The sequence below is a fragment of the Triticum urartu genome, chromosome 4A (genome assembly GCF_056163025.1).
Source record: "Triticum urartu cultivar PI428250 chromosome 4A, HENAU_Tu73, whole genome shotgun sequence".
NCBI lineage: Eukaryota > Viridiplantae > Streptophyta > Magnoliopsida > Poales > Poaceae > Triticum > Triticum urartu.
Genome location: NC_141876.1, coordinates 542,319,319 through 542,346,156, shown reverse-complemented (window position 1 = coordinate 542,346,156; position 26,838 = coordinate 542,319,319). Strand labels below are relative to the sequence as shown.

Below are 26,838 nucleotides of genomic sequence, written 5' to 3'. Positions count from 1 at the left end.
TCACTCAAGATTTGCTCTCCTCTTCTTCCGATCTTTAAAATCAGCAATTATATCTTCAAAGTTGAATTTTGTTGCAAGTTCCCGTTCAACCTGTATAAGCAAGCTATTGGCGAGGTACTCATCTTCCATTGTGTTGTGCAGCCTTGTCTTGATAATCTTCAAGCTAGAGAATGCACGCTCAACACTAGTAGTGGAAACCGGAAGAGTGATAAGAAAACGAATCAACCTATCAACCATGTTATAGATCCTATACCGTCCTGTCACAAAAAGGCATCTACAAAGTGCAATCAAAGTTGTTGGCTTCTTTAGATCTTCATTATTAGAAGCATCTGAAGCAAAATGGTTAAATTGACGCTCCAATGCAATTAGCTCTTGATGTGTAAAATCTGCCAGATAGAACTTCTCAACCATTTTGCATATGTCTTTAGCATTGAAACATGCAAACCTATTTTTTGGTATTAGAGTGACACTAACAGATAAAAGACCCATCACTTTTTCGTTGAATTTCAAATTTAACTCATTCAATTGGCTGTTCAACGTTGCTCGAAATATCTCCGCTCGGAAATAATGCTCTTTAGTAAAATTATCAGCTTGACGACGAGCATGACCCCCAATATGGCTCATCCATATCAGGAATCTCAATGCCATGATCCATGCAAAAATCAACAATGGTAGTAAAAAAATCATCCCAACCATTATCTGATCTCAGTTTTACTAGAAGGGCCTTTGTGGATGAAAGTAAATGAATAGCATTCACTATACCTTGTCTTTTCTTTTGCAAAGCTTTTCCAAGCTCTTCACTGATCTCCAATATCTCTCTCATCATACATAGGCCAAACACAAACTCAAAATCGATCAAGTAGTTGTAAGCAGTATCTGCATCAGCTCGGTGTGTACCATCAGAAGCATCAGAAGCTATAGTTTGTAGAGTAGAACTTACTGCATTGAACATATCCATAAGGCTAGATATAGAACCCAAGCGTGACCCCCATCGAGTGTCTCCTGGACGCTTTAATGCTTTGATCTGATTCCCCCCTTTGCTTGTCTCAATCTGATCAATTGCAAGTAGACATGCAATCTCAACAACTTGGGCATCATGTCGCTTTGACGATGAGTCAACAATGTTTATGATGTAGAGAAGTTTCTGGAAAAATTTGCTAATAGGAACAACATCTCTTGCTACAGCAACAAGGGCAAGTTGCAGGCGATGTGCATAGCAGTGTACATAATAAGCATACAAACAATCTTTGAGGAAAAGTGCTTGTAATCCATTGAACTCACTCTTCATGTTGCTAGCCCCATCATATCCTTGGCCACGCAAATTTTGAACATCAAAGCCATTATTGGACAATAAAGCAGACAACTCTTCCTTTAATGTTAGTGCTTTGGTGTTCTTTACATGTATCAGATCAAAGAAGCGTTCTTGTAACAAACCTTCTTTATCGGGGAATCTGCACACTACTGCCATTTGCTCTCTTTTAGAAGCATCACATGTTTCATCCACTAGAATAGAGAATTTTGAATCACCAATCTCTTGGCGGATATACCGCCTAACCTTCAGTGCATAAATACTCAATATCTCCTATTGAATTTGATGGGATGTGTATTTGCTACACCTAGGAGAATTCTCTAAAACTACAACTGCAATTTCGGGATTGAATTCTGCGAGAAGCTTTATCAATTCAATGAAGTTCCCTCGATTTCTTGACTCGGGTGTCTCATCATGGCCTCTGAAAGCACAAGACTGGAAGGTGAGCCACTTCACAACTGCAATTGATGTTCTTAACTGCAAAGTATCTCTCTCTTTCTCCTTGTTGTCTTGAACCTCCATAACGTTTACTATGTAGTTTGGTTGATCCAAGATAGCATGACAATATCTCACTGTATTGTTGTGGTGTGAACAAGGACTACATCCAACATGAGCCAAGAATGCACACCTTTCTCCATTTTTAACTTTTTTCCAATGGTCGAAGCCATGAGCAGAAAACACATCAAAACCACTTCGTTTCTTGATGTTTTTGTTGCCTAGGAAGCAGTAAAAATAATAAGCACAATGGCTGCTAGTAGAATATTCTAACCATGATGGAAAATCCTTGAACCAACTGAATTGGAAACGCCGTTGATGCCCAGGTTTTCCAGAAGGTTTGTACTCATTCAGTTTTGACTGCATAGGACCTAGTTGCATGTATGCTCTTCGCACTTCATCTCTCACATTAGGTGGATATTGCCAAATTTGTGGTCGCAATGCAGGATCTCTCTGCAAGAAATCGACACCTCGAAATATGATAGGCTCATTTGTTAGTCGTTCATCATTTTCACTTAGCTATTCTACTTCTTTATTTTCAGTTTGATGTTGTTCTTCATTCTCAGTATGATACTCTTGTTCAAGCAATGCCAATGGTAGAGGTTCAAGAGGCAAAAGACCTTCAACTTCAACAGATGTGTCATCTCTTTTTTCTTTGGAAAAATGAATGCATAGTTGTTGCTCTGTTTCTGCCCATTGCTGCCTAAATTGGAATTTGCAAACAAATTTTCATCAGCTGAAAAATCATAATTCCACATTTGTTCTTTAACTGGAACTAATCTACTTATTCTAGCAATCTAAAATCAAGAATTTAAGATGGTCTCCAATTAACTTTGCAAGATAGAACTGCAAAAATTAAGATCCACACATAACATACCCTGTTAGGCTGCAGATCCCCCACAAATTTGGCAACCCCCACGAATTTGTTGCTATAGGCTGCAGATCCACTTGCACTGCTGGAATTCAGAAAGGATTTAGGAGAAAACAGTGAGCATACACAATAAGTAGATGGGGATTTAGGGATTGGATTGGGAGGGGACTCACGTAGTTTATCAGGGAGCCGGGGAAGTAGGGGACTAGTGGAGATGGGAGGATCCAAGGAGGAAGAATACCTAGCCAGTCAGGGGAGGAGGCGAGGAGCAGTAGCGGCAGAAGTCACCATGGCCCATGGGGGCGACCGGAGGAGCAGTGTGGAGGAGGTGAGGAGCAGTGGAGTGCGGAGGGGGAACAGGCGAACAGAACAGGGATGGGGCGGCTGCTCCCACGTGACGCGCTCACGATCGTTCAGGTAGCGCTCGGCGCCTGGGCCTCTCAGTTTCCGCTGCTACTGGGCCACGAGATGGGCTGTGAGTCCTATAAAAAGATATTTGGGCTTTTGGAAGGGGTGGCCACAGCCCGGAATTGTCCCTACAACGCTCCGCCAGTGGTTAGCTGGAGTTGAACATACTATTGCGGCTCGTATTCAGATTGGAATATGTGCGCTTTTGTGGGCTATATGGAACTTTCGGAATGATTTTATTTTTAACAGACAATACAATGTAACTTTCTTCCAGGTAATCTTCAGAGCTACTGCTTAGATCCGTACGTGGTCCTTACTCACTCATATGGACTCCAGGGAGCCTTTGGTTACAGGATGCAATCAATGAGAGATGATAGCACAGATTATTTTCAACCGGTTCGGATGGCGGTCACATAGCAGGATAGGACTCTAGGGGTCTTATCATACACATTATCGGCCCGGTTGTGATTGCCAGCATGTACTTTTCTCTTTTTCATTTGCGTTTCTTCGCTTGCGAGCTGTAATACTTTTATGACTTTGTGCTACTTTATGAACTTTTAATAAGATGTCTGCATGCATCATTATGATGTAGAGGCCGGGGTTAAATCTCCATTTTCAAAAAAATGTGTACTTGTAATATACAAGTTAGTTTGTGGTACGCATATTTTTTTTATTGGCCAACTTAATTTAGTAGACTGGTTTTGTTTGCATTTTCAATCAACTGAACGTTTTTGAACATGATAATAGTAAGAAACTAATTTGTTGTGTACCAACTGGCTAACAGTCTAGAAATTTGCATAGTATATATACCAAGACCCGTGACCTCACCTATTATTCCAAAACGAACAATTATAAATTGTTTTTGCCTAAACAAGGGCATGAATTCTCGCACTCTTTTTTTGTGAGTGAATGTGCTCTTGCATTGAATATATGTAGAAGTTAGTTGTCTAGTTATTTTCAGATAAAAGGGCCGAAAAAGCATTAAAACATGGGGAAAATAATACATGCAAGACTTTAGCGACAAAGTTTATGCTAGAAGTAAATAAAAAAATCATGTACATCATCCAAGCATCCATTATAGTTTATAGAAGTAAAATTGATGAGAGAAAATAAATCAAATTATGAAGCCAGGTAAATTTGCATAAGCACCTAGACTCCCACATGAGTAGCGGGAAAGGAAACATCGTCTTATAATCTACCCCCTCCGTCCCATAATATAAGAGCGTTCTTGACACTAGTGTATAAGTGTGTGTTTTACACTAGTGTCCCTCCATCCCATAATATAAGAGCGGTTTTGACACTACAGTAGACACTGTCTACTGTAGTGTCAAAACCGCTCTTATATTATGGGATGGAGGGAGTATTTACGTAGATGACTACTCCCTATAACGATGTGTTTATTTGAATTAAGCCATGTTGCCTGAACTTTGGGACTTTGACGGGCGGATGGCGGCGCTTCTTCTTTGAGTTTGTCTTCCTAGAGCTCTAGTGTAGACTCATGCCGTTTTTTTGAGGCGGTGAGGTTAGGGTTTCTCATCATATGACAAGATTTGGTGTCAGGTGCTTCATATCCACGCAAGGGTTCAATAGCGACAACTTTGGCTCGAAGACTTCCTAGCTGTAATCGACAATGTCAAGCATGCTTCGGTAGGGAAGCGGCCACAATGGCTCGTTCTGACAGTAGTAGTGGTCGTTTGGTGGCCTCAGAATCTTGACGTAATTTTTATTATGTTTGAGCTGCTTTGATGAGCTTTTAGAAGTGTTGACGAAGAAGCATGCCTTTTCCGTAGCCGAAAACAAAAGAGATGATGATGTAGATTCAAGCAATACTAAAAATATGGGCGACGTGACTTAATTGCCTCCAACAGAACTAACAATTTTTTTAAAGATATTCACTGATTCATTCATCACAAGTCGCGATACAATGCACACACATGGAATCACCCAGAGAGAGCGAAGAAAGGTATGAGTCCAAAAAAATTGCAGAAAATCCCCCCCAGTAAATAGAAACTACAAGAAAGTTCCTAGAAATCACCGTAATTGCTGTCTTCGCCACATGCCATTGTCGGAGTTGAGGAAGTTCCATTGCCAGTTTGGGCTTTGTGAGCCGATTGAGAGGATCACCGTTGGCGGAGCCGAAGTCACTGTGGCGCATCGACCGGGGGACATATCCCTGTACTCCTCGCATCCTGGAACCACTGCTTGCCATCGACATCGTCGAGGCACAACACATGAACCATCATCCATGGACCACCATCCCAGTTCTTGGATCATAGCCTTCTAACACAAATGAATGGTGCCACTTAGGGCAACCATGCACCACGAGCCCACTAAAGGAGAACAGATCCGTTGCACCAAAAGAATAACAGAAGACAAATTCCCACGAATCCGTCGACCTCATTGCCATGGCACCGTCAAGATGGAGCCGGGATCGGGGAAATTTTATTCCAACTGCCGAGGTCGCTGCCATCCAAACGACGACGAGGGAAAAACATATCTAAATCCTAACTACTCAATCGAGGAGAAGGACCGGGGTCCCCTCTCCCATCCATCGCCGGAGCGGTGGAGGGGGAGAGAGCCCACGGCCTCGCCGGCAGATGAAAGAGAAAACCGGGTCGCACTCCTTTCGCCTTACAGGGAGGAGAGGAAGGAACCGCTCGTGAGAGATTGGAAGGGCCATTTATCAAGCGCTCCTATAATATACTCCCTCCGTTCCGAATTATTTGTCTTGGATTTGTCTAGATACGGATGTATCTAGACTCATTTTAGTGCTAGATACCTCCGTATCTAAACAAATCTAAGACAAGTACTCCCTCCGTTCGGAATTACTTGTCTCGAATATAGATGTATCTAAAACTAAAATATATTTAGATATATTCATTTCTGTGAAAAGTAATTCCGAACGGAGGGAGTAATTCGGAACGGAGGGAGTAAAACCTCCCAATCTCCATATACCATCTTTCATCATCTCAACTTAATTGCGTGGTACTTCTAACCAAGATGGAGAGCATGGTCAAGTGCATTAAAAATTACTAGAGTCGAATTGCTTTTCGGTGAGTACCCAAATGTTTACCGAGACTGAACTGATCTTCCATGCAGTGAATGCGCCAGCAATACATAACGAAACAATTAAAGAAATACTCCTACGATCAGATCTTAACGAACGAACTTTAATTAATAACGAACTTCAGTTGGTAGGGTGGCGTGCCAGCTGGCCCCTCCCCGTGTAAATCGGCCGGGTGTCCTTTTCTCGGCCGCCGCGTCTCTTCCTCCACTATATAAACAAACACACAGTGCAAGCTCTCGTCCAATTCATTCAATCTCCATTTCCCCAATCCCAGCCATCCGAATCCAAAGAGCAATCGCAACTAGTACAAGCCATGGATCCGAGCAAGCCGTCGCTCCCCGCGCCCTCCCACGCCGGTGGCCGCGCTGCCAGCCACGGGGAGGCCTCGTCGTCGTCGTCCCCGCGGCCGCCGCAGCAGCAGGGGTGCGCGATTCAGCCCGTGCCGCCGCCACCGCAGCAGCAACAGCAGCAGGGGCACGAGATTGAGCCCGTGTGGATGTGGGTGTGGCGACGAGGAGATGCACAAGATGGTGCTCCACGGGTTCACGCAGTGCGGGGACGCGATCATGGGGAGCAGGCAGGGGCATGCGGTGTTCCAAGCGCTGCTGCGCAGCATCCAGGCCATCGTAGTCAACGACAGGCAGTACGAGGAGCTCCAGATCATCGTGGATGCCGCCGTCACGCCAGAGCTCATCTCGAGGTCCAAGGACGGGTACGTTCACAGATCAACGACTCCCAGCCATTTCAGTACTGCCAGTTTGAACCAAACTAATTTACCACTGTGATTCGCATGTCCAAATTACAGACTACTATGCTAAATTAACATCTCCATAGCATAAACAGCTAGCTAGCTAGCTGATCAAACAAACAGTTTCGATAGTCTTACCCGCTGTGATTATTCTGTCTGTCGTGAGATTATTATTATGGTGGGTACTAGTACTACTAGGAAAAGGGCTATAGATGAAATTGACACTAATGACGCACCAGAGAAGTGGTGCGCCACTACTATATACTAATGGCGCATCATGTGGTGACGTGTCATTAGTGTAGAAGACACTAGTGGCGCACCAGGCACAAGGTGCGCCACAAGTAACAATTTTTTTTCATTTTTCTAAACATACTAATGGCGCATCCTGAAAAAGTGCGCCATTAGTAGTACTAACTAGTAATGGCGCACCAGCCATGGAGTGCGCCACTACTGTATTTTTTTATTCTTTTTTTTACAAAACTGCTAATGGCGCACCGTTGCAAAACTACTATGCCACGGTGCACCATATATATATATATATATATATATATATATATATTACTTTTTTTACAAAACTACTAATGGCGCACGGCCAGGAGGTGCGCCATTAGTATGTTGGGTTACTAATGGCGCATGGCTGTGTGGTGCGCCATTAGTAACCTGGGACTAGCTAGATATTTTGGACAGCCACACCTACACACTCACTTTCCCCACTTCATTCCCTCCACCTCCTCCAAGCTTGTCGGCTGCCTCCTCCTCCTCACCTCATCTGCACCATATATTCATCAAAATTAAGTGGTGAAATTACCTTTTTTATAGGTAAGTAAGGGAAAAGCTATCTTCATGTTGTAGATCTACTTTTTTTCTCCCTAACTCGCTCCAACAACGTGCACATGCATTTTTTTATGGCCTAGCTAGATCTATGTATGTTTGTGGTGTTGCATATGTTTGTGGTGTTGCATATATGTTTGTGTTTGCAGGTACCGGTATTTGAAATGCGATAGTTGCCAATATTTTGCCGGAATGTTGATTCATTTCCGTTTCGGCGAGAATTTTGGCACTATGCATTCTTTTTGGTCCTATTTTTAGGGGAAGTCATGCCAAATTTTTTCTTGGTTCTAAATTATCATTTTGCTCTACCCCACAGGCGACCATGGTCCGCACGATGACCGAAGGCATCGTGAATAGGTTTTTGAGCTCCGCGAAGGCCGAGATGCTTCAAAAGAACGAGACGGAGATAAGATGTCCGTGTCGAAGATGCAAGCTGAAGAGCCTTATTGCGGACCCGGATTCCGGGCAGGTGCGGGACCACCTGCTCTTGCGTGGTTTCATGGATGGCTATCGGTGGCAAGGTGATGAAGATGACTATGAAGTTGTCCATGGGGGCCGGGCAAGAAATGAGGAAGGGCAGCAAGACAACCACCACGGCTCGGGCGGGCCAGAAGACGAAGAATCTCCAAGACACGATCACGACGGTGATGCTGTACACATTCATCATGTAGAAGATGCCGGACATGATGATGAGGAAGATGTCGGAGCAGACGAAGGGCATGATCATGAAGATGAAGATGCCGGCGGAGCAGATCACGATGGACCATCGATGGGCTGGGTGCAGGACCCTCATATTCAAGAGCTGCTTCTCAAGCAAACGAATAACGCAAGAGCTGCCACCCGAGAGAAAGCCAAGCTGGATCAACTGGAGATAGACGCGGTTACTCCATTATATGAAGGATGCAGACCCGAGGATACCCGCCTGAAAGTAACGCTCATGGCTCTGGAGATGAAGGTAAAACACAAAATGACCGACGCATGCTTCGACGAGAACATGTCATTCTGGCACGAACGTCTTCCTAAGGGGAACAAGTGCCCGACCAGTTTTGAGGAGGCGAAGAAAGTCATGTGTCCTCTGGATTTACCGCACGTGAAATACCATGTGTGCATGAACAATTGCATCATTTATCGGGACGAGCACGCGGAGTCTACCATATGTCCAGTGTGCGGCGTCACTCGATACAAGAAGAGGAAGAAAGCTCCTCGAAAAGTGGTGTGGTACTTTCCGATCACTCCTCGTCTGTAGCGGTATTTCACGGACCCTAAGGTAGCAAAGCTCCTGCGTTGGCACGCGGATAGGGAGGAGAAGAAGCGAGAAGATGACACAAATGACCCGGAGGTAAATAAAAAAGACAAGATACTGAGTCACCCTAAGGATGGGAGCCAGTGGCAAGCGTTGAACTTCGAACACCCATAATTTGGGAAGGATCCAAGGAACATCGTGCTGGGTGCGAGCACCGATGGAGTCAATCCGTTTGGCAGCGAGAGAAGCACACATAGCACATGGCCTGTGTTTGTGTGGATGTACAACCTTCCCCCTGGTTGTGCATGAAGAGGAAGTACATTCACATGAGTATGCTAATTGAAGGGCCGAAACAACCAGGGGACGACATCAATCTGTATCTGGGGCTACTGAAAGAGGAGCTAGACACGCTGTGGAAAATGCCAGCCAATATGCGGGACGCCGCAGAGAAAGAATATTTCCCTATGAGAGCCGCACTGCTCACGATGGTGCACGACTATCTCGGTTATGGATATCTCGCGGGGCAGGTGGTCCACGGATTTTCTGGATGCGTTAGGTGCATGGATGACACAACGTATCGCCAGTTAGATAGAGATCCCGGGTCTTCACAAACCGTGTTCATGGGACATGGAAGGTGGCTTCACGACGATGACCCGTGGAGGAAACGCAAGGATCTGTTCGATGGTGAAACCGAACCCCGAAGACGCCCGCGTACGAGGAGCGGCGAGGAAATAGACGTGCTGTTGAAAAATTGGAAAGATTGCCCACTGCCGGGAAAGAAGTAAAAGGCGCCAGAGCCGGGAAAGAAGCGAAAGGCGCCAGAGCCGCTGCTGAAGGTATGGAAAACGAGGTCTGTTTTCTGGGACTTGCCGTACTGGAAGATCCACCGTGTGCCTCACAACCTTGATGCCATGCATATCACGAAGAATGTATGCGAGAGTCTGCTTGGTACCCTGCTCAACATGCCAGAGAGGACCAAAGATGGGCTGAAAGCAAGGGCAGACTTGAAATAAATGGGCATCAGGCAGGAGCTTCACGCTAATGATGATAATGATGATGATGATAAGGCGAAGCAGGACACAGAAAGTCGTCGCAAAGGCAAAAAGGCCAAGAAGACGGGAAATGACTACCCTCCCGCGTGCTTCACTCTAAGTCAGGAGAAGATCGAGCAGTTTTTCACCTGCCTCGTAGGAGTAAAACTTCCTTACGGTTACGCGGGGAAGATAAGCAGATACCTAGACCCAGCGAAGCAGAAGTTCAGCGGGATGAAGTCTCACGATTGTCACGTGCTGATGACGCAGATACTTCCAGTTGCAATCCGTGGGATCATGGACGCGCACGTCCGTGAAACGTTATTCGGCATATGCAACTTTTTCGACGTCATCTCTTGGAAGTCGGTTGGCGTGAGGCAACTCAGAAGGCTACAGGAAGAGATCGTGGTGATACTATGCGAGCTTGAGATGTACTTCCCGCCCGCATTCTTCGATGTTATGGTGCATCTGCTGGTCCATATCGTGGAGGATATCATCCAACTCGGGCCGACGTTCCTGCACAGCAAGATGCCATTCGAAAGGATGAATGGTGTCATCAAAGGATACGTTCGCAACATGTCACGTCCAGAGGGAAGCATAGCCAGGCGCTTTTTGACCGAAGAGTGCATCTCCTACTGCACGAATTATCTAGGCATCGAACCCCGTTGGTCTGCCCGTCAACAGGCACCTCGGCAGGCTCGCTGGATGGGGTCACCATGAGGGTCGCCGCAAAATGCATGTCAACTTCGAGGGTTGACTCGCCGACTTTGAAAGAGCAAACCTAGTCGCGCTACAACACATAGACATGGTCGATCCTTGGGTGGTAGAGCACAAAACCTTTATTGAGAAGACGTACAATGACCGAGGCCAAGAGAGGACGGACGGAGATATAATCAAAGAGCACAACTCATGTTTCACGCGTTGGTTCAAGCAGAAGCTTCTGTCGTACCCTTTACATGAGGATTCTTCTGCGGAAGAACAACTCATATTCGCCTTGTCATAGGGCGCCGAGCACAACCTGATGACCTATGAGGCGTACGATATCAACGGCTACACATTCTACACCGAGGACAAGGACATGAAGAGCGATGGTTATCAGAACTCCGGGGTAACGATGGAATCCTACACCGGTAACGACAAGGACAAATACTACGGAAGGATCGAGGAGATCTGGGAGCTGAGCTACGCTGGAGAGAAGGTCCCGATATTCCGTGTCAGATGGGCCAAGAGCGTCCTAAAAGAAGACCGGTATTTCACCACCATGGTTATACCCGAAGCCAAATCCAAGACCGCGGGCGGAAACGTCACCGCGAAAAATGAGCCATGGGTACTGGCTTCCCAAGTGGACCAATGCTTCTTCATTACCGACCCGTCAAAGCCCAGTCGTGTTGTCGTGAGGAGAGGCAAAAGGAAGATCATCGGAATGGATGGAGTAGCCAATGAGCAAGACTTCGACAAGTACGGCGACCCGAAGATCGAACATGACGACGACGATGAAGTAGCAGCATACACCACAAGAAGAAGCAGGACCACCCTACCTAAAGGACGTCCGTTTCACAGAAGAACTCCATTTGCAAAAAAGAAGGGCAAGAAGATTGTGAACAGATAGCTAGCTAAGATCGATTGTATTTAAATCGTAGCCTTCATTTCTCGATTGTATTTCATGGGCACTTTAATTTTGAACTCATGTATATTTTTAAAATTTCATGGACACTCGATCTCGACCCCCCTCCATCTCGATCGCTATCCCACCTTGCCAGATCCGGCCCCCCTCGCCGCCGAGCACCCCCCGCACCCTCTCCCCCGCTCCATCGGCCGCCGCCGCCGACCCCGCGCACCCTCCCCGGCCCGCTCCACCATCACAAATGAATGCAACTAAAATTGCAAAAAAAACAAATTTAAACAAGTTATTACTGTTTTTTTAAAAAAATATTACTGTTATGATTTAAACAAGTTTGAACATATTTAAACACAAATAAATATCAAACAACATTTAAAATGTTGTTAACATGGCAACAAACTGCATATTATTTTTCTACATGAAATTCTGAGCATCTAGCATATGTGACATGTTATATTTGGATGCATGGATAAAAAGATATGTGCAAAGAAAAAAATGCATAAAAACAAAAATTGGGGAGCCTGGGAATCGAACCCAAGACCTCCTAGTGTGTGTGCTACGTGCTGACCAGTCGGGCTAGTGTGTGTGTTGTGATGGGGATACGGTTAGGGGGAATATAACCTGAGTGCTCGAACTGTAATCAAAACAAAATTCTAATGGCGCACCAGGGGGAGGTGCGCCATCGCTATCGTCGTACTTATGGCGCACTAGGGGGAGGTGCGCCATTGCTAACCCTCCCCACTCCACCTATTCCCCTCCCTCGCCAGATCCCCACTCGACCTAACTTTGCCCCCTCCGCCCCAACCGTACGCCACCGCCCTGCGTTGCTCCGCCCCCTCGGTCCGCCGCGCCTGCACGCCGTCGGCGACGCCGCCGCCTCTCCTTCTCCGCCTTCTTCTTCCCTGCCTTCCCTGCCTCTCCTTCCCCGCGAAGAAGCCGCCCGTCCGGGCCCAGATCGAGCCCACCCCGTCGCCCCCGTGCCCCCCACCACCGCAGCTCCCCCGCGCCGCCGCCCCCGCGCCCCCTTCACCGACCTCGCCGTCCGCGCGCGGCTGCGCCTCCTGGCTGTGGTCTTGCGCAGGCCCCGATCCCTAGGGTTCCGGCTCCAAGGTGGGTGGCAAGCTCGCCGGCGCAACCCCGGCGCCGTGTACGACCTCGACTACATATTCGCAGGTGAGCCCCTCCCCTCTCCTCCCCCTTCCCCTTCCTTCTTCTTCGGGAACAATCAGTCATTCGGGAACAACAGATAGGTTTTTGGTGATAGGTTTTTGGTGATAAATCAGTCATTCATGAACCGTGCAGTACCTGGATGAGAACAAGAAGCTGATCCTGGCCATTGTCGACAAGCGGAGCAAGGGGAAGGTGGATAAGTGTGCATGGTGAGCCCGATCTCTGATCTGATCTAGTATCCTTGTGAACTAGTAGCAACTGTGCTGTTGTAGCTGTGCACTCATGATGGAATGCTGCAGTGCTTTATGTAGTTTTTGCTATCTTAGCTCTTATGGTAACATCAGTTAGGAGTAGTGTTAGCAACAACTAGAATATGCTAGGAGTACTATGTTTGGACAATCAAATGTGTTCACAAATGAAATGATCCACGTAGGTCTTAATGGTGACAATACTAATTTTAGTATGTTGGTTGAGACCTGAGTTGATTTGTGCTAGTTCTAGGCTGATGAAAAAGTATCCTTCTGATATACACGTGATTACTGTGTAGAAAAGTACTACTGTTTCTTGTTCAGTGAACTTCTGATATATATCTGTCAAGGTGTTCGCGGTAGTGCCCAAACAACAGATAATGGGCTGTAGTGCTTTCTGTTCTACCTTAGTATGCTGTCACTTAGCATGGCAGATTAATCTGCCCTATGTATGTGTTTAATTATATTCATGGTTGCTTTATGTGTTTGTTGATTATGCAGGTACCCTGGCTAGGCCTCTGGGTGAGTGCATCATCGGCTCCTGCTGTAGCTGCTCCTGCTGCTTCCAAGGTTTGCTCCTACATGTCCCTTTGAGAGTTTGAGCACTTGAACTGTGGCTTTATTTGCCCCTTGAAGGCTTTTATTGTTACGTTAATAACTTCTATAGTGGCTGCAGCATGTGCTATAAATCCAGATTGTACTTTAGTTCCAGATTTCTATGCATGCCACCTTGTTGTGATTAGTTAGGTTAGTTTAGTTCCAAATGTCTGAAATATACTTATTGTTCAGGGTTGATTGCAAATTAGTTTTGGTGCCTCCAGTGGAGTAGAGTGTGGAGAGCCAAGAAGCTTTATCTCTTTAAATTCAGTTAATTTCCTTACTGAAATTAGGTTGTTGCCTTGATACAGTATTGTACACTGGCTCTGCCTCTGGAAATTTTATTTGATTGTGAGATGATTGGATTTTGAAATGTAGGCATATGGTACTGAACTATAGTACTGCTATTGTATATAAATGGGCTGCTGTAGAACTGTTCTTCATCTTTACAGTGCTGCTGTATAGAAATATGCTGAATTCTCTGCTCTGATTGTTGCAAAAAATGGGGTCCTGGGAGACGCCACTGCTGCTTGAGGCCCTTGAGAGGCCCTTCGTGTCGTGATGAATTTGTAGGTACCCCGAGAGGCCCTTGAGTTTGCCGGAATGTCGATTAACTTCTGTTCCGGGAAATTCGGGTACTCCATATGTCCTATTTTCAGCAAAGGTCATGCTGAAATTTTCCGTGAATTTTAGCATTACTTTGCTAAAAATCGGACATATGGGGTACTTGCGACTAATGCATGGGCCGGGGTATCTTAGTACTTAGTTAAGTAGGATCAACTGCCCCGCCATTCTTGCTGCATTAAACCGTAGGTGGCAATAGAGCCAAGTGATTAGGCCCAACTTAGAATTCTCCTTAGCATCGATAAACCCTAGATGATAAACCCAACATAGGTGGCAATAGAGCCAAGTGATTAGTGCCAAGTGATTAGGCCTAACCTAGGGTGCCTCAACATCGATAAACCCTAAATGATGAAAACTTAACTTGGCTTCTATAGGGTGCCTCGGCGTCGATGAGAACCTAAATGATGTACGCTTAGGCTTTTAGGGTGCCTCGGCGTCGACAAACCCTAAATGATAAAAGCTTAGCTTTTAGGATGTCTCGGTGTCGACAAACCCTAAATGATGAGACCATGATCTTGTTCCTTGACAATAACCAACTTTTTGACCAATTTTTTTCCTATTTAGAGCGAAACATGGCCCACAACGATGAGGCCGGCGATTCGGGTGGCAAGCAATTCTGGGAGCTGTCCCAGGAGTTGGAGGAAGAACCTCACCGCTATGAGGACGCCGCAGAAGACACCGATCCTGACTACACAACCCCTAGTGGCGTCGGGGATGACACCACTGATGATGGCGCCGCGGATGCCACCACTGATGATGGCGGCGCACGCACAGATGGCAGCCAACCGAAGAGGCAACGGAAGGACCAGCGCCCGAACGTGCTCGGCACCGTCAGGGAGGAATTTACTGAAGTGAACTCCGACGGGCATCCGACGGCGCCCAAACACGTAGTCAAGGGGTACTCGGTTCAGCTCGGGTGCATTCTCCGGAGCACCGTCTCGATCAACACCAAGAACCTAAGGCATAAGGACCGAGGGAATTTGCACAGCCTCCTCTTCACAAAGCTGCACGAACGATACAAGTTCCCCGCTGAGTTTGCAAACACACGCCTCTCGGGGAATAAAGTGAACGGTGTCGCCCTCACGAGGATGAGCACGGCCATGTCTACTTGGAAAAGCACGGCGAAGGCAATGATTGACAAAGGTGATAGTTATGAGAAGATCAAGGCGAAATATCCTTTGATGAGCGAAGATGACTACAAGGAGTTCAAGATCAAGTGCGAGAGCCCCGCAACCTCCGAATCAAGTCAGTGGGGGAAAGAAATGCGGCAATTGAACTTAGGGGTCCACCAACTCGGTCCCGACGGTTACAGAGTGGCGGAGCCTATATGGGACAAGGAGGACGCGGAGCGTGCCGAGCAAGGCCTACCGCCCCGCTTTGAGAAATACCGTGACAAGCAGACCAGGAACTTTCTCAAGGCCCAGTACAAGGAGGACCCGGTAATAAAGGAGCTTACCACGGATCTGAAGACCAAGGCGCTTGAGCTTGTTTTGGTAAGGAATACACCCCCACGTAATTAGCTCCATATGGTTGCATTCTAATTAATCCCCAATATTTCTAAATGATTCACGTTCCTTCCACAAGACAAAGAAAGCAGTAGCGCGGGGTCGTCTTAGAGCTCCCCTTTCGACACCCCTTTGAATAGGGCGTTGAACGTAATGAAAAACAAGGATAAGCTCAGTAAGCCGACGTCAGCTGGTCGTGTGGCCGGCAAAGGCTTGTCCACAAAATGGTCGTCATACTATACCGCTGGTGGGCGAAAGGGGAACAAGACCAGCTCGGAAAGCCAGTCGCGCGAGGTTGAAGCACTCAAGGCGCAAGTGGCGCGGATTCCGGAGATGGTCCAAGAGCAAGTGCAACAACAACTGGGATCGACGCTCACCGGCATTATGCCTACCTTGATTCATGGGATAACGACGTGGATTACGGGTGGCCAACAGGGGCCGCCCCCGATTCCCAGCTTCACGGCCAGCAACTCGCACAACGCACAGGCGGCGCCATTGGTGTCTCCGGCGGCAGCGGTATTGGTGTCTCCGACGCCGACATTGGAGTTTAATGCACCCGGGTGTACGCCGGCCCGCACCTCGCCAGCAAGCGGCCCCTCCGTCAGTTGCACGCCCGCCGTTGGCGGTGCCTCGACATTAGCCGAGCTCGACGCCATCATCACGGTAACTAATTAAGCCTCTCGGCCGAGGACTTCATCTCCTTGCCTTTGATTGGGCATCTCTGACGCCCTACATGTTTTCGCAGGGCGCCGCCGACGTTCCGTGCACTCTCCTGCACTTCGTGAACAACGAGTTGGTCGATGTCGTCAAGGGCAAAATCGTTCAGCCGAGCAACCCCGTGTTCCACGGTAAACCGATGCCACCCACCGTGTATAGGGTTCAACTGGTTCGGGTGCTGCCAGGATGCGACGAGTTGTTACCTCCGATTCAACCCGCCGGGGCCGACGAAGATGATCTGATGACCCTCAGCACCTGCCTAAGCTGGCCCCTGCTTTGGCCGAAGAGCCAGATTCGTTTGGGGGCGGGGGACACCACCCAAAAGACAACACCGCCAGTCGTGCCGGCGCCAAGCCATGGCAAGACCGCCGCAATGCTATCGGACATGCCGAACATCCCTATGGCACAGGATCCGAACATGCATATGGCACAGGATCTGGACGACGACGACAACGACGACGGCCGTACATTTAGCAACGTCGATAAGTACTTTGCCGAACATGGGTACGATGACGAATTCTGCGGGCCTCTTTCTCAAGAACCCAACCAAGACGACCGCGGTCTAGCTGGTATGGCGGAGAAACCCAGTTGCAACAGGCGTCGTCTGGCGTTCAGTTCTCAGGAGACGCCTCCAGCTGCCGACTTCACCGAGCCTCAGATAGCCGAGGTGCCAAATATTATCAGCTCCAACACACTCAAGAAGGCGGTCTGTGAGCAGAACTCGGTCCCATTACAACAGAAGAAGAAGGGACGAAAAAGAAAGAGTAACAAGGCTGCGAGCCAGCCGGCACCGAGTACAATCCATGCTCAGGACGGGCCACCTTCACCTAAGGATATCTCGAGGAGGGTGCATGTGGTGGGTAGGGCGATGCTACCGACAAATATGCTCAATGATGCAACCGGTGCTATGCAGAGTCTGTATGACAGTGTTCTTTCTTTGGAGAAGCGGCGTCTCAGAGAGAATGATGTGGCATACCCGGTTTTCGTGGCCAAGGTGCCAGAGGGCAAGGGCTTTGTGGATGGCGCCATCGGGGGTACGATCGTCCTGCGGTTTGATGACATCTTTGCTATGTTTAACCTTCATCCGCTGCACTACACCTTCGTTCGGCTGTTTTCGCTGAGTATGGCGATGCGGATCATTAGAGACAAGACCCTGGACATCGTGATAGTCGACCCCTTCTACATGCGTGCCAAGCTCTTGGGCAGCGCTGGGGACCGCCAAGTCGCGAGTTCACACCTCGAAGGCGTCATTCTGGCAAACCCAGATAAGGATAACTTCCTCGTGGCTTACTTTCCCGAGTAAGTCATCCCTTAACCGCCCCGTAACATATGATTTCTTAGATTTCGATCGTTCTTTTTTTTTCTAACATTCTGTGTTCTGTGCAGTGACACACATTGCACACTCATCCTCTTAAGCCCGAAATATTTCATGGCCACGTATTTCGACCCGAACCGTGACTCCAAGATGGACTACACAAATATCAAAAAAGTTCTTGATGATGTTCTCCCCGGCTAAGCCAAATCTGGAGGCACCTTCACCAGGCCAGTTCGTAGGTACGGCAAGCACGTGTTTGCCCACAATACTAAGTTCTGCTGCGTCAAGCAGCCGCCTGACGGTCAGAAGGATGCCTACTACGCCCTCCATCACATGCGGGCGATCATAAGGGACCATCATCACCTTCTGCTACCAGATAATCTCAAAGATTGGGTCGCGAGCTTGTCGGCAATCCAGGACGCGGACATCAGACAAGAATTCTTTCGCATCCAGTCGGAGTTTGCGGACATCATCCATCAAGATGTCCTTCATACCTCGGGGCAGTTCTACCTCAGATATCAACCGTCCAACAGGGAGATAGACCGAACGCTACAAATGCAGGCTGACAACGCCCGCGATTTCATGACCATCACGACAGACGGCGGCTTCATCCACGCTCCGGTCCCATGAGTCGAGTCGACAGTAGTGATGCTATGTGTAGTTCTGAAACATTGATTGGCTCATGTTGTAACTAAACTTTAATGAACTTGTATGTCTCTTTGGTTTGGACAGTCGTTCAACTTAGATGTAATCGATGCTATTTATTAGTAGGACCATGAATCATGCTATTAATGTCATGTCTTGCTTTTCTCTTCCGATCCTTTTGTTGCATACTTATATATTGCTTATGTATGTATTGTATGTTGTTTGGCTTGTGCATAGAGATGCCGTCGTATGTCGTGTACAAGGGTAAGGTTCCCGGAGTCTACGACGACTGGGAGGAGTGTCGGAGACAGGTTCACCGTTTCAGTGGTAACAGTTACAAAGGGTACACCACTAGGGCGGAGGCGGAATCTAGATACGCCCGCTATCTAGCGGGAGAGAGGAGGGAGCGTTGGAGGAACCGGATGAAGACCAGTTTCATCGCGATGATGCTCATCGTGATGACCGCAGCTCTCTTCTATGTGATGGTAGTTTAGATGATCGATATCGACTTGTAATGTGAAGACAAACTCGATACTCGCGGTCTCGAGACTTGTAATATTTTATCTTTGTTCGGTCTTTTGAATTCGGAGACTAATATGATGAATTGTATTCGGAGACTAATCTTCTATTGTATTCGATGAATCTGCTATTGCTGTGTGCTGTTGTCTATATTCTGTCAAATAATATATTTTGTAACCTGTGCAAAAATCAGAAAAGTAAAAAAGAATAAAACCTAATATTCATACTAATGGCGCATCACTTCAGAGTGCACCATTAATATGCCAAAGTATACTAATGGTGCATCACACAACAGTGCGCCATTAGTATGCCAAAGCACATGGTTAAATATGGCCCCCTGGGACGGAAGTACCTTTCTACACCCAGGAGCAAATGCTCCTGGTATGAATAGTAAAATTTAAAAATAGAAAAAATGTTCAAAAAATTCAGAGATTTTTTTGTGACATGCTTTCACAAATGTTTGTTGTGCATGCAAAATTTCATTGCGAAATCACATTGGTGGAAGGCATGCCAAAAAAACAAAATCAAAGCTCTAAAATGCTTTTGTAAGTAACATTTTCATAGCATTGATTTTGTTTTTTTACCACGCCTTCCACCAATGTGATTTTGCGATGAAATTTTGCAGGCACAACAAACATTTGTGAAAGTATGGCACAAAAAAATTCAGAATTTTTTGAATTTATTTGATTTTACTGTTCACACCAGGAGCATTTGCTCCTGGGTGTAGAAACTCTACGTCCCCCCTGGGAGGCATACTAATGGCGCATGGTGTTCTATACTAATGGCGTACTAGTGGTGTGCCATTAGTAAGAAATACTAGTGGCGTGATACTAATGACGCACCAGTAGTGTGCCATTAGTAGGCAAAATTGATGCGCCATTAGCAGGCCTTTTTCTAGTAGTGTAGTGCAGTGCCCTCTGTGTATTGTGGCCTGCTGCTGAATTTGTTTTGAATTCATCTGTGCGTATGATGCAGGGTGACTTCTCTTATGCTGCTCATCACGGCGGTGGCGTGGAACCCGGTCCTGTGCACCAGGCTCGTCAACTGCTTGGTGCGTGATCGCGTGATGGACGACTTCGGAGGGGACGAACTGATTACCCACTGTTTCACCAGGATGGATTACGATGTGACCAAGGTAAGTGCTGTGCTTGGAATGTGGGATCACCGACAGTGACACTGAATTTTGTATGCATGCATGGATGCATCATATGCATGTTTGGCTCCCTATTTTGTAGTACCGATCGGTTTAGAATCCTTTCAGGCTCTGGTCACGGCTAATTTTTTTAAATAATACACTTTTTTATGAATTTTTAGAAATATTACGCTGGATATAATTTTTTTTAAATAATACACCGTCGGCCCTCTGCTGACCGACTGGGCCTAGTCAGCCCACAGCTGGCCGACTGGGCCTAATCAGCCAACAGCAGACCGATTAGTAGCCTTTCGGCCTAGGGGTGGCCGACAGGCCTCTCGACCGCAGGCAGGGGGCCCAGTCGGCTTATGGGAAGCTGACTGGGACTAATCGGCCTCCCGTAAGCCAATAAGTGCATGGCCAATGCAATCGTACATGGGTTCGAGTCATGCGCTGGTTAGCGTGGCTTGTGAGGCCAGCTAGGTCGACCGACGAAAAGTAATCGCGAGGAGCGATCGGGACCTAGTCAACAACGACATCAGGCCACGCACGGATAGCCGCGCTCATGCACTCGTCCTTGATCCCCGTCGCCGCATGCACCATATGGTATTGCCAGCTTTTTTTATTGTTTGCCAGCTAGCTAGCCTCACAAGCCACACTAACCAGCGCAGGACTCGAACCCACGTACGACTGCATTGGCCATGCACCTATCGGCTTATGGAAGGTCGATTAGTCCCAATAAGCTTTCCATAGGCCGACTGGATCCCCTGCCTGCGGTCGAGAGGCCTGTCGACCACCCCTAGGCCGAAAGGCAATCGGCTTGCTGTTGGCCGATTAGGCCTAGTCGGCCTGCTGTGGGCTGACTAGGTCCAGTCGGCCAGCAGAGGACCGACGGTGTATTATTTTTGAAAATTTTGTATACAGTATAATATTTCTGAAAATTCATAAAAAATGTATTATTTAAAAAAAATTAGCCTGGTCACGCACGCCATGGACACCATCGATGACAAGCTGAACTCCCCGTACGGGGTTGCGTGCTTGGGTACATGCTTCAGGTACGCGAGAGGCGAGGAGCTCCACCTTTTCCAGGATACCCTCGTTGAGCGAGCCGTGCCTATGGCCGTGGGACGAGACAGGTAATTAAGTTGTCGATCGTTACACAATTCTCGCCTCAACTAGCTTCTCGATCGCTGATTTTACTTACCCAATTTGCATGATCGCCTCGCCACCACATGCAGCAACCGCTTGGTGCAGAGCCTCCTCGACCGCGACCCCGAGATGGACAGGATTGACTTCAGGCGGCGGCTCCTGTCCAGGCTCATGCAGCACGTCGTTAGCCTGTCCAACGACTGGTACGGGAGGTTCGTCCTGCGGCACTGCTTCACGAGCGAGGACAAGGAGCTGCAGCCCATCGCGCTCACGGCCTGCGCTGACCTGCCCCGAGGAGACTTCCAAACGCTAGCGAACCACCTCCTGCCCCTCCACAGGGTGCTCCAGGGAGGCAACACTGTAAGGGCATCTCCAGCCGTTCGGCACCCTAGGGCGTCTAAATAGAGCGGTCTGGGGGCGTGCCGGCGCTAGTTCGGCCCCTGGGGCGACCTAGCTCCCAGTTACGCCCCCAAGCGCCGGTCCCAGGATGCGGGAAATTTAAAACTTGTCGTTCCCGTCGTCAAAAGACATCACAAATCCGGCGATCGGACGTAGTCTGGCATTACAAAAAACAGAGCGTCGCACGCCGCAAGTTCGCGTGCATGATTCACTCGGCGGGGTCGGCTCCAGGCGTTGGCGGAGTCGGCGTGCTCGGGCTCAGCGGTGTCGGAACTGCTTCGGTGCTGGGCTGTGTAGGCATGGCTTCGGCATTGCTGGGCGGCGACGTAGAGGCGTCGTTCGGGTTTGGCGTCCGTGTGGTCGTGGGCGCGGGAGCTTGCGTCGTCGGCGTCGTCGGCGTTGCCGTCCGCATCTGATTCAAGATGAGGCCGTGCTCCGCCATGTACCACGCCCTGAGCTCCTCGTCGTCGCTCTGAAGCATGTCCGCCCCGCCCATCAGAAAAGCCATGTCGGTGTTCCTCTTCTTCGCGGCGACGTTCGTCCAGAGCAGGTCGATCTTGATGGCGCTGTTCTTCATCAGCGACGACCACCGCGCCTCGGTCTTCTCTTCACGTAGGACGGCCCGGGCCTGGGCGTCGGCGAGGCAATGCTCGATGGATTCCTGCACTCGCGCGGTTGCCGCGTCGGCGTTTTTCCCCTTCTTTGCCAATTTGTGACCGTCCGGCCGCCCCTCACTCGCGCCCGGAGTCGTCGCGTCCGGCTTGTATGTCTCCTTGGCCTTGTCGAGGGCACGTCGGACTTCCCCCCACTTCTCGCACTTGTCAATACGCTTGTAGACGTGGAGGTGCTTGAAGTCGGCGTCTTGGTTGTCGCCCCGATACATGGCGAACATACGCAGCAGCTGCGCGGAGGAACAAACAGTTGGCGGGCGGCGGGCGTAGCCGACGAAGATATGCGGGCGAACGGCGTGCGTACCTGATCCTCAACGCTGGCGCCGCTCTCCGGGCGAGCCGCGACCTCCTCGACGATTACATGCCATTTGTTGCACGCCAACTGGATACGCCCCCAATGGTTCGCCATCGCCTTGGAGCCGCGCTGCATGTAGACGCCTTTGAAGTACGGGTCGACGAGCTTCCGCTCGTCGAACTCGGCCTTGATGCGGTCCCAGTACGTCTCCAAGCTCTGGTTCGCGCCGGTGGTCGGGTCGAGGCAGACGACTTTCCATGCTTCGGCGAGGCATTCCTCCTCCTTGGACGTCCACTTGATGCGCGGTTCGCCTGACCTAGCCGCCCGCTTCTTCTTCTTCTGGCGCCCCTTCATCGGAACATGAGCCGGCTCCTCCTCCTCATCCTCCTCGTCCTCCTCCTCCTCCTCGGGCTCCTGCGCTTCGTGCGCGTCCTCGCCGTAGAAGTAGCCGAGCTCGACCTCCATGTCGCCGTTGAGATCCACTACCTCATCCTGGGTGGCGAGCCCGGGAGACACGGCGGCCGCGGTCGATCCTGTCGTGATGATGTCGTCCATGTCGGCTCCTGTGTCGTCGGCGTCGCCGAGGTGCGAGAAGGGCAGCGGACCACGTCGGAGATGGGGCGTCGGTGTGGACGCGTAGGCGGCGGGCGGCGAGTAGTTGTATGGAGGGTACTGCACACCGACGAAGGCGGGCGAGGGTGTGCGCGTCGCGGGGTGGCCATGGGGGAAGGTCACGTTTGGGTTGAACCCCCCGTGCGTGTCGCCATCGGCGTAGCCGGGCGACGACGATCCCCATGGAGAGCCGACGCCTTGCTGTCCCCAGGGCGCGTACTGGGCGTGGCTGACGGCGGGTGGATTCATCATCCCCGCGTGGTCGACCGATGAGGAAGATGCCGCCGCACGCGCCGCGTTGTCGCGGGCCTTCTTGGCAATGGCCCTGTTCCGCCGGTCGGTGGTGACCGCGTCGCGTCGCTGAACTTCCACCCTCCACTCGGCGCTCGACATGCCCGGTGGCTTCGATGGCGGCGCCCTCGGCTTCCTCTGCTTCGGCTGGGCCACGGTGCCAGTCGTGGTTGCCGCCGCGCGCGGCATGGCGTACTTCTTCGGCGGCATGGCGGCGACTGGAGGGCGAGCTGGAGGGGGTTTGGCGGGAGAAAGGGAGAGAATGGTGGGAGGAAGGCGAGCGAGCGGGAGAGATGCGAGGGAAAAGCGTCAAGAAACGGCGGGAAAAGGCCCTCGGGTCGCCGCCAGAGCGGGCCCACGCACCTTTTTCGCTTGCGCCGGCTTCCCAAGCGCCCCCCAAGGCGCCGGGTTCGGCCTGGGTCCGCCGGCACCAGTTTTTGCCCGAGCCGACGAAAAACGGGCTTCTGGAGACGCGACTGGTCCGTTTTTTTGGCGCCGGCGCGATAAAATTGTCTGAGAAGGGTCTGTTGGGGATGCGGCTGAAGATGCCCTAAGTACCCAGCTGCTCTCATATGACTTATCTCGACCTCTTAGTCTCTTATCCTAGTTGAAGTACAGGACACATACGTCTCTCCGTTGCCCGACTTTGTTCGGTTTGATACTGACATGCTGTGAGGATGCCCGACGTTGCAGGACTACCCGGTGACGGCGAGGAGGTTGGCGCGGAAGATTCAAGCACTGCCTCCATATATCCGGGAAAACCGTGACATTCACATGAGGCTGGCGATGTCGGCCGTCAGGAGGGTCCTCGCCGATAACCTGGTCGACTTGGCCAATTAGCTTCTCTTGATCAAATTAACCTCTACGTACATATGTGTTGTCGTTGCGCCATGCTTGGAGTTGTTTTCGGTCGATTGGATAGATGTGCATGACTGATAACTTGCATATATGCATGGTTGTGGATCTGGAGCTGGATAGCTGTCTCGGATGGATGCATTGTTATGCATGTTGCTGCAAGTTTTTGGCGTCTTATATGGCCTCATTGAAACATGGTCACTTATATCTCTTTTGTGTAGTGTGTCTGTGTACCGGATAAAAAGTCGGTTCGTGAACAATATTTGCAGCATATGTCAAAGTTTACCTCCCTTTGCATGAATGCTTATCTGAAGGATAAAATGCTGTCTTATAACATTTAAAATGCATAGCTGTTTGGTCTATATTTTGGAAATCGGGATCAAACTGGTCGTCAGTTCTTCCCCTTCTTGTCAACATTTGATTACCTCATGACAATATGGCTTGCTTAACATAATCAACGGCTCCACTACTCTTCTTTTTTTTCAGGGGAAAAACTTCTGATCTATTCAAATTCAATCATGGTAGTACAACGAATACTAAAAATAATAAAACTTACATCCAGATTCATAGACCACCTAGCGACGACTAGAAGCACTGAAGCGAGCCGAAGGCGCGCCACTGTCATCGCCCCTCCCTTGCCGGAGCCGGGCAAACCTTGTTGTAGTAGAATGTCGAGAAGTTGTCGTCCTAAGAACCCATAGAACCAACGCACCAGAACAACAACCGCCACCGGTTAAGAGTGTAGATCAAAAGGATCCAAGCTGAAGACACAAGAACATAGAGGAACGACAAACAGATCCGAGCAAATCCGTCAAAGATAGGTCCGCTGGAGACACACCTCCACACGCCCACGGACAATGCTAGACGCATCGCCGGAACAGGGGCTAGGCGGCTAACGAAGCTATGTACCTAGGGTAGGATCATGGACCTGTCCCAACTGCCCTACCCAAGGACATCTCTAGAAGAAATCACCTTTCAATTGACTTGGAGGTGTTCCACTCGACAGACTCGAAGACACTCGACCAAGAAGCAATCACTCGACCAAGATCCAACCACTCGATGGCCAGGAGACCTAAAGTCACTCCGCACGCTAACGGTCGGTCATTAAGTAGCTTTTATGGTTATCATAGCACTTTATTAGGGGCGTTACCAGTAATGCCCGACCTTAATATATTTAAAACCCTGCATAACTGAGGGCCGGAGGGGTCCGGTGAACTCTATATAAGCCACCCCCTCCTCAGTGTAAAGGGTTCGCACCCCTGTAATTCATACACACATAATCCAGTCGACCGCCTCCGGGCTCCGAGACGTAGGGCTATTACTTCCTCCGAGAAGGGCCTGAACTCGTAAACCTCATGTGCTTACAACTACTCCATAGCTAAGATCTTGCCTCTCCATATTTACCCCCCTACATTACTGTCAGACCTAGAACCACGACATTTGGCGCCCACCGTGGGGCAGGTGTTTTAGCGATTTGTTGGAGGAGTTGCGATCTTTTTCGATCCAAATCATCATGGTTTCTAGCGGAGTTTTGGTGGAGGGCCGCGAGATCCGTCTCGGCGCGCTCACGTTCATCGCCGACGACTCCGCTTGGCTTCAGGAGGCTCCGCTCGACGTGGACGCACTCCCTGTCCGCGGGGCAACGCACTTTCGCGCGTGCGTCCGCGGCGTCCTCTTGCGGCAACCGTCGACCCATTATCGGTCGGATCCTGTGTTGTCCTCCTATGTTGTCCTCCCTCCCTGTTTCCCGCCGGCGCAAGCGCTCCGGTCGGTCGAGACTTCAGCGGTGGGTGAGACACGCGGTGGCACGCCAGTCGGCCACCCTTCAAGTCGCGGCGATCGAGCCCGACGAATCCCTCTACGGCCTGTTCGACCTGTCGACTGGCTCCGCAGAGACCGCATCCGAGTGCGACAGCAGTGATCCGGCGGCGGAGGTTCTGATGGTCGATGGACCGCCCAGTCCTCCCGGTTTTCCCCGCACCGATGGAGGCGCAGGTGGAGGCGACCCGTCGCGTCCCCATAAGGAATATCTCCCCGAGCCTCTCACGTCGCTGCAGAGAGAAGAACTTCGTCGCCGGAACATGGATGCACTGCACACTCCTATCGTTGGAGAAACCCCCGAGGCTCGTGCCTTGGAGGACGCGTGCCTGGCAAACTTTGCCGAGCGCACTCGACTGGAGAACCTCCAGCGAGCACTCGACGAGCGTGCGCGACAACGGGTTCCAGAATCCAGTCGACGTCAGCTCTTTCCGCCCCCGCAGGTATATCGAACTCCGATTCAGAATTTAGCAGCTGCAGCCCGTATAGCAAAGTCGATTCAGCCTTTCCAGTCAGAGGCTGGCAGAGGCTTGATGCAGATCATAGCATTACTTCGGGCAGCAGGAGACCAGAATTCCGCTGTTTCTCAGTCGCGGAACAAGATTCATAGCAGATCCATTGCTGCAGACATAGTCCAGTCGGCTCATAGCCC

The 26,838-nt window shown here is 49.6% G+C and overlaps 1 protein-coding gene and 1 pseudogene across 1 annotated transcript; one reads left to right on the top strand and one right to left on the bottom strand.

Annotated features, from left to right (window-relative positions):
* On the bottom strand, positions 1-2,501 carry LOC147976503 (uncharacterized; annotated as a pseudogene).
* A 549-nt stretch (positions 2,502-3,050) lies between these two features.
* Positions 3,051-24,353, top strand: LOC147976502 (uncharacterized). The gene is made up of 7 exons (XM_087520883.1): positions 3,051-3,150; positions 3,358-3,479; positions 6,456-6,862; positions 19,940-20,119; positions 21,071-21,232; positions 21,335-21,605; positions 24,207-24,353. Exons 1-7 carry the CDS (start codon positions 3,051-3,053, stop codon positions 24,351-24,353), a joined length of 1,389 nt encoding a protein of 462 aa, XP_087377009.1.
* Positions 24,354-26,838: the final 2,485 nt, after the last annotated feature.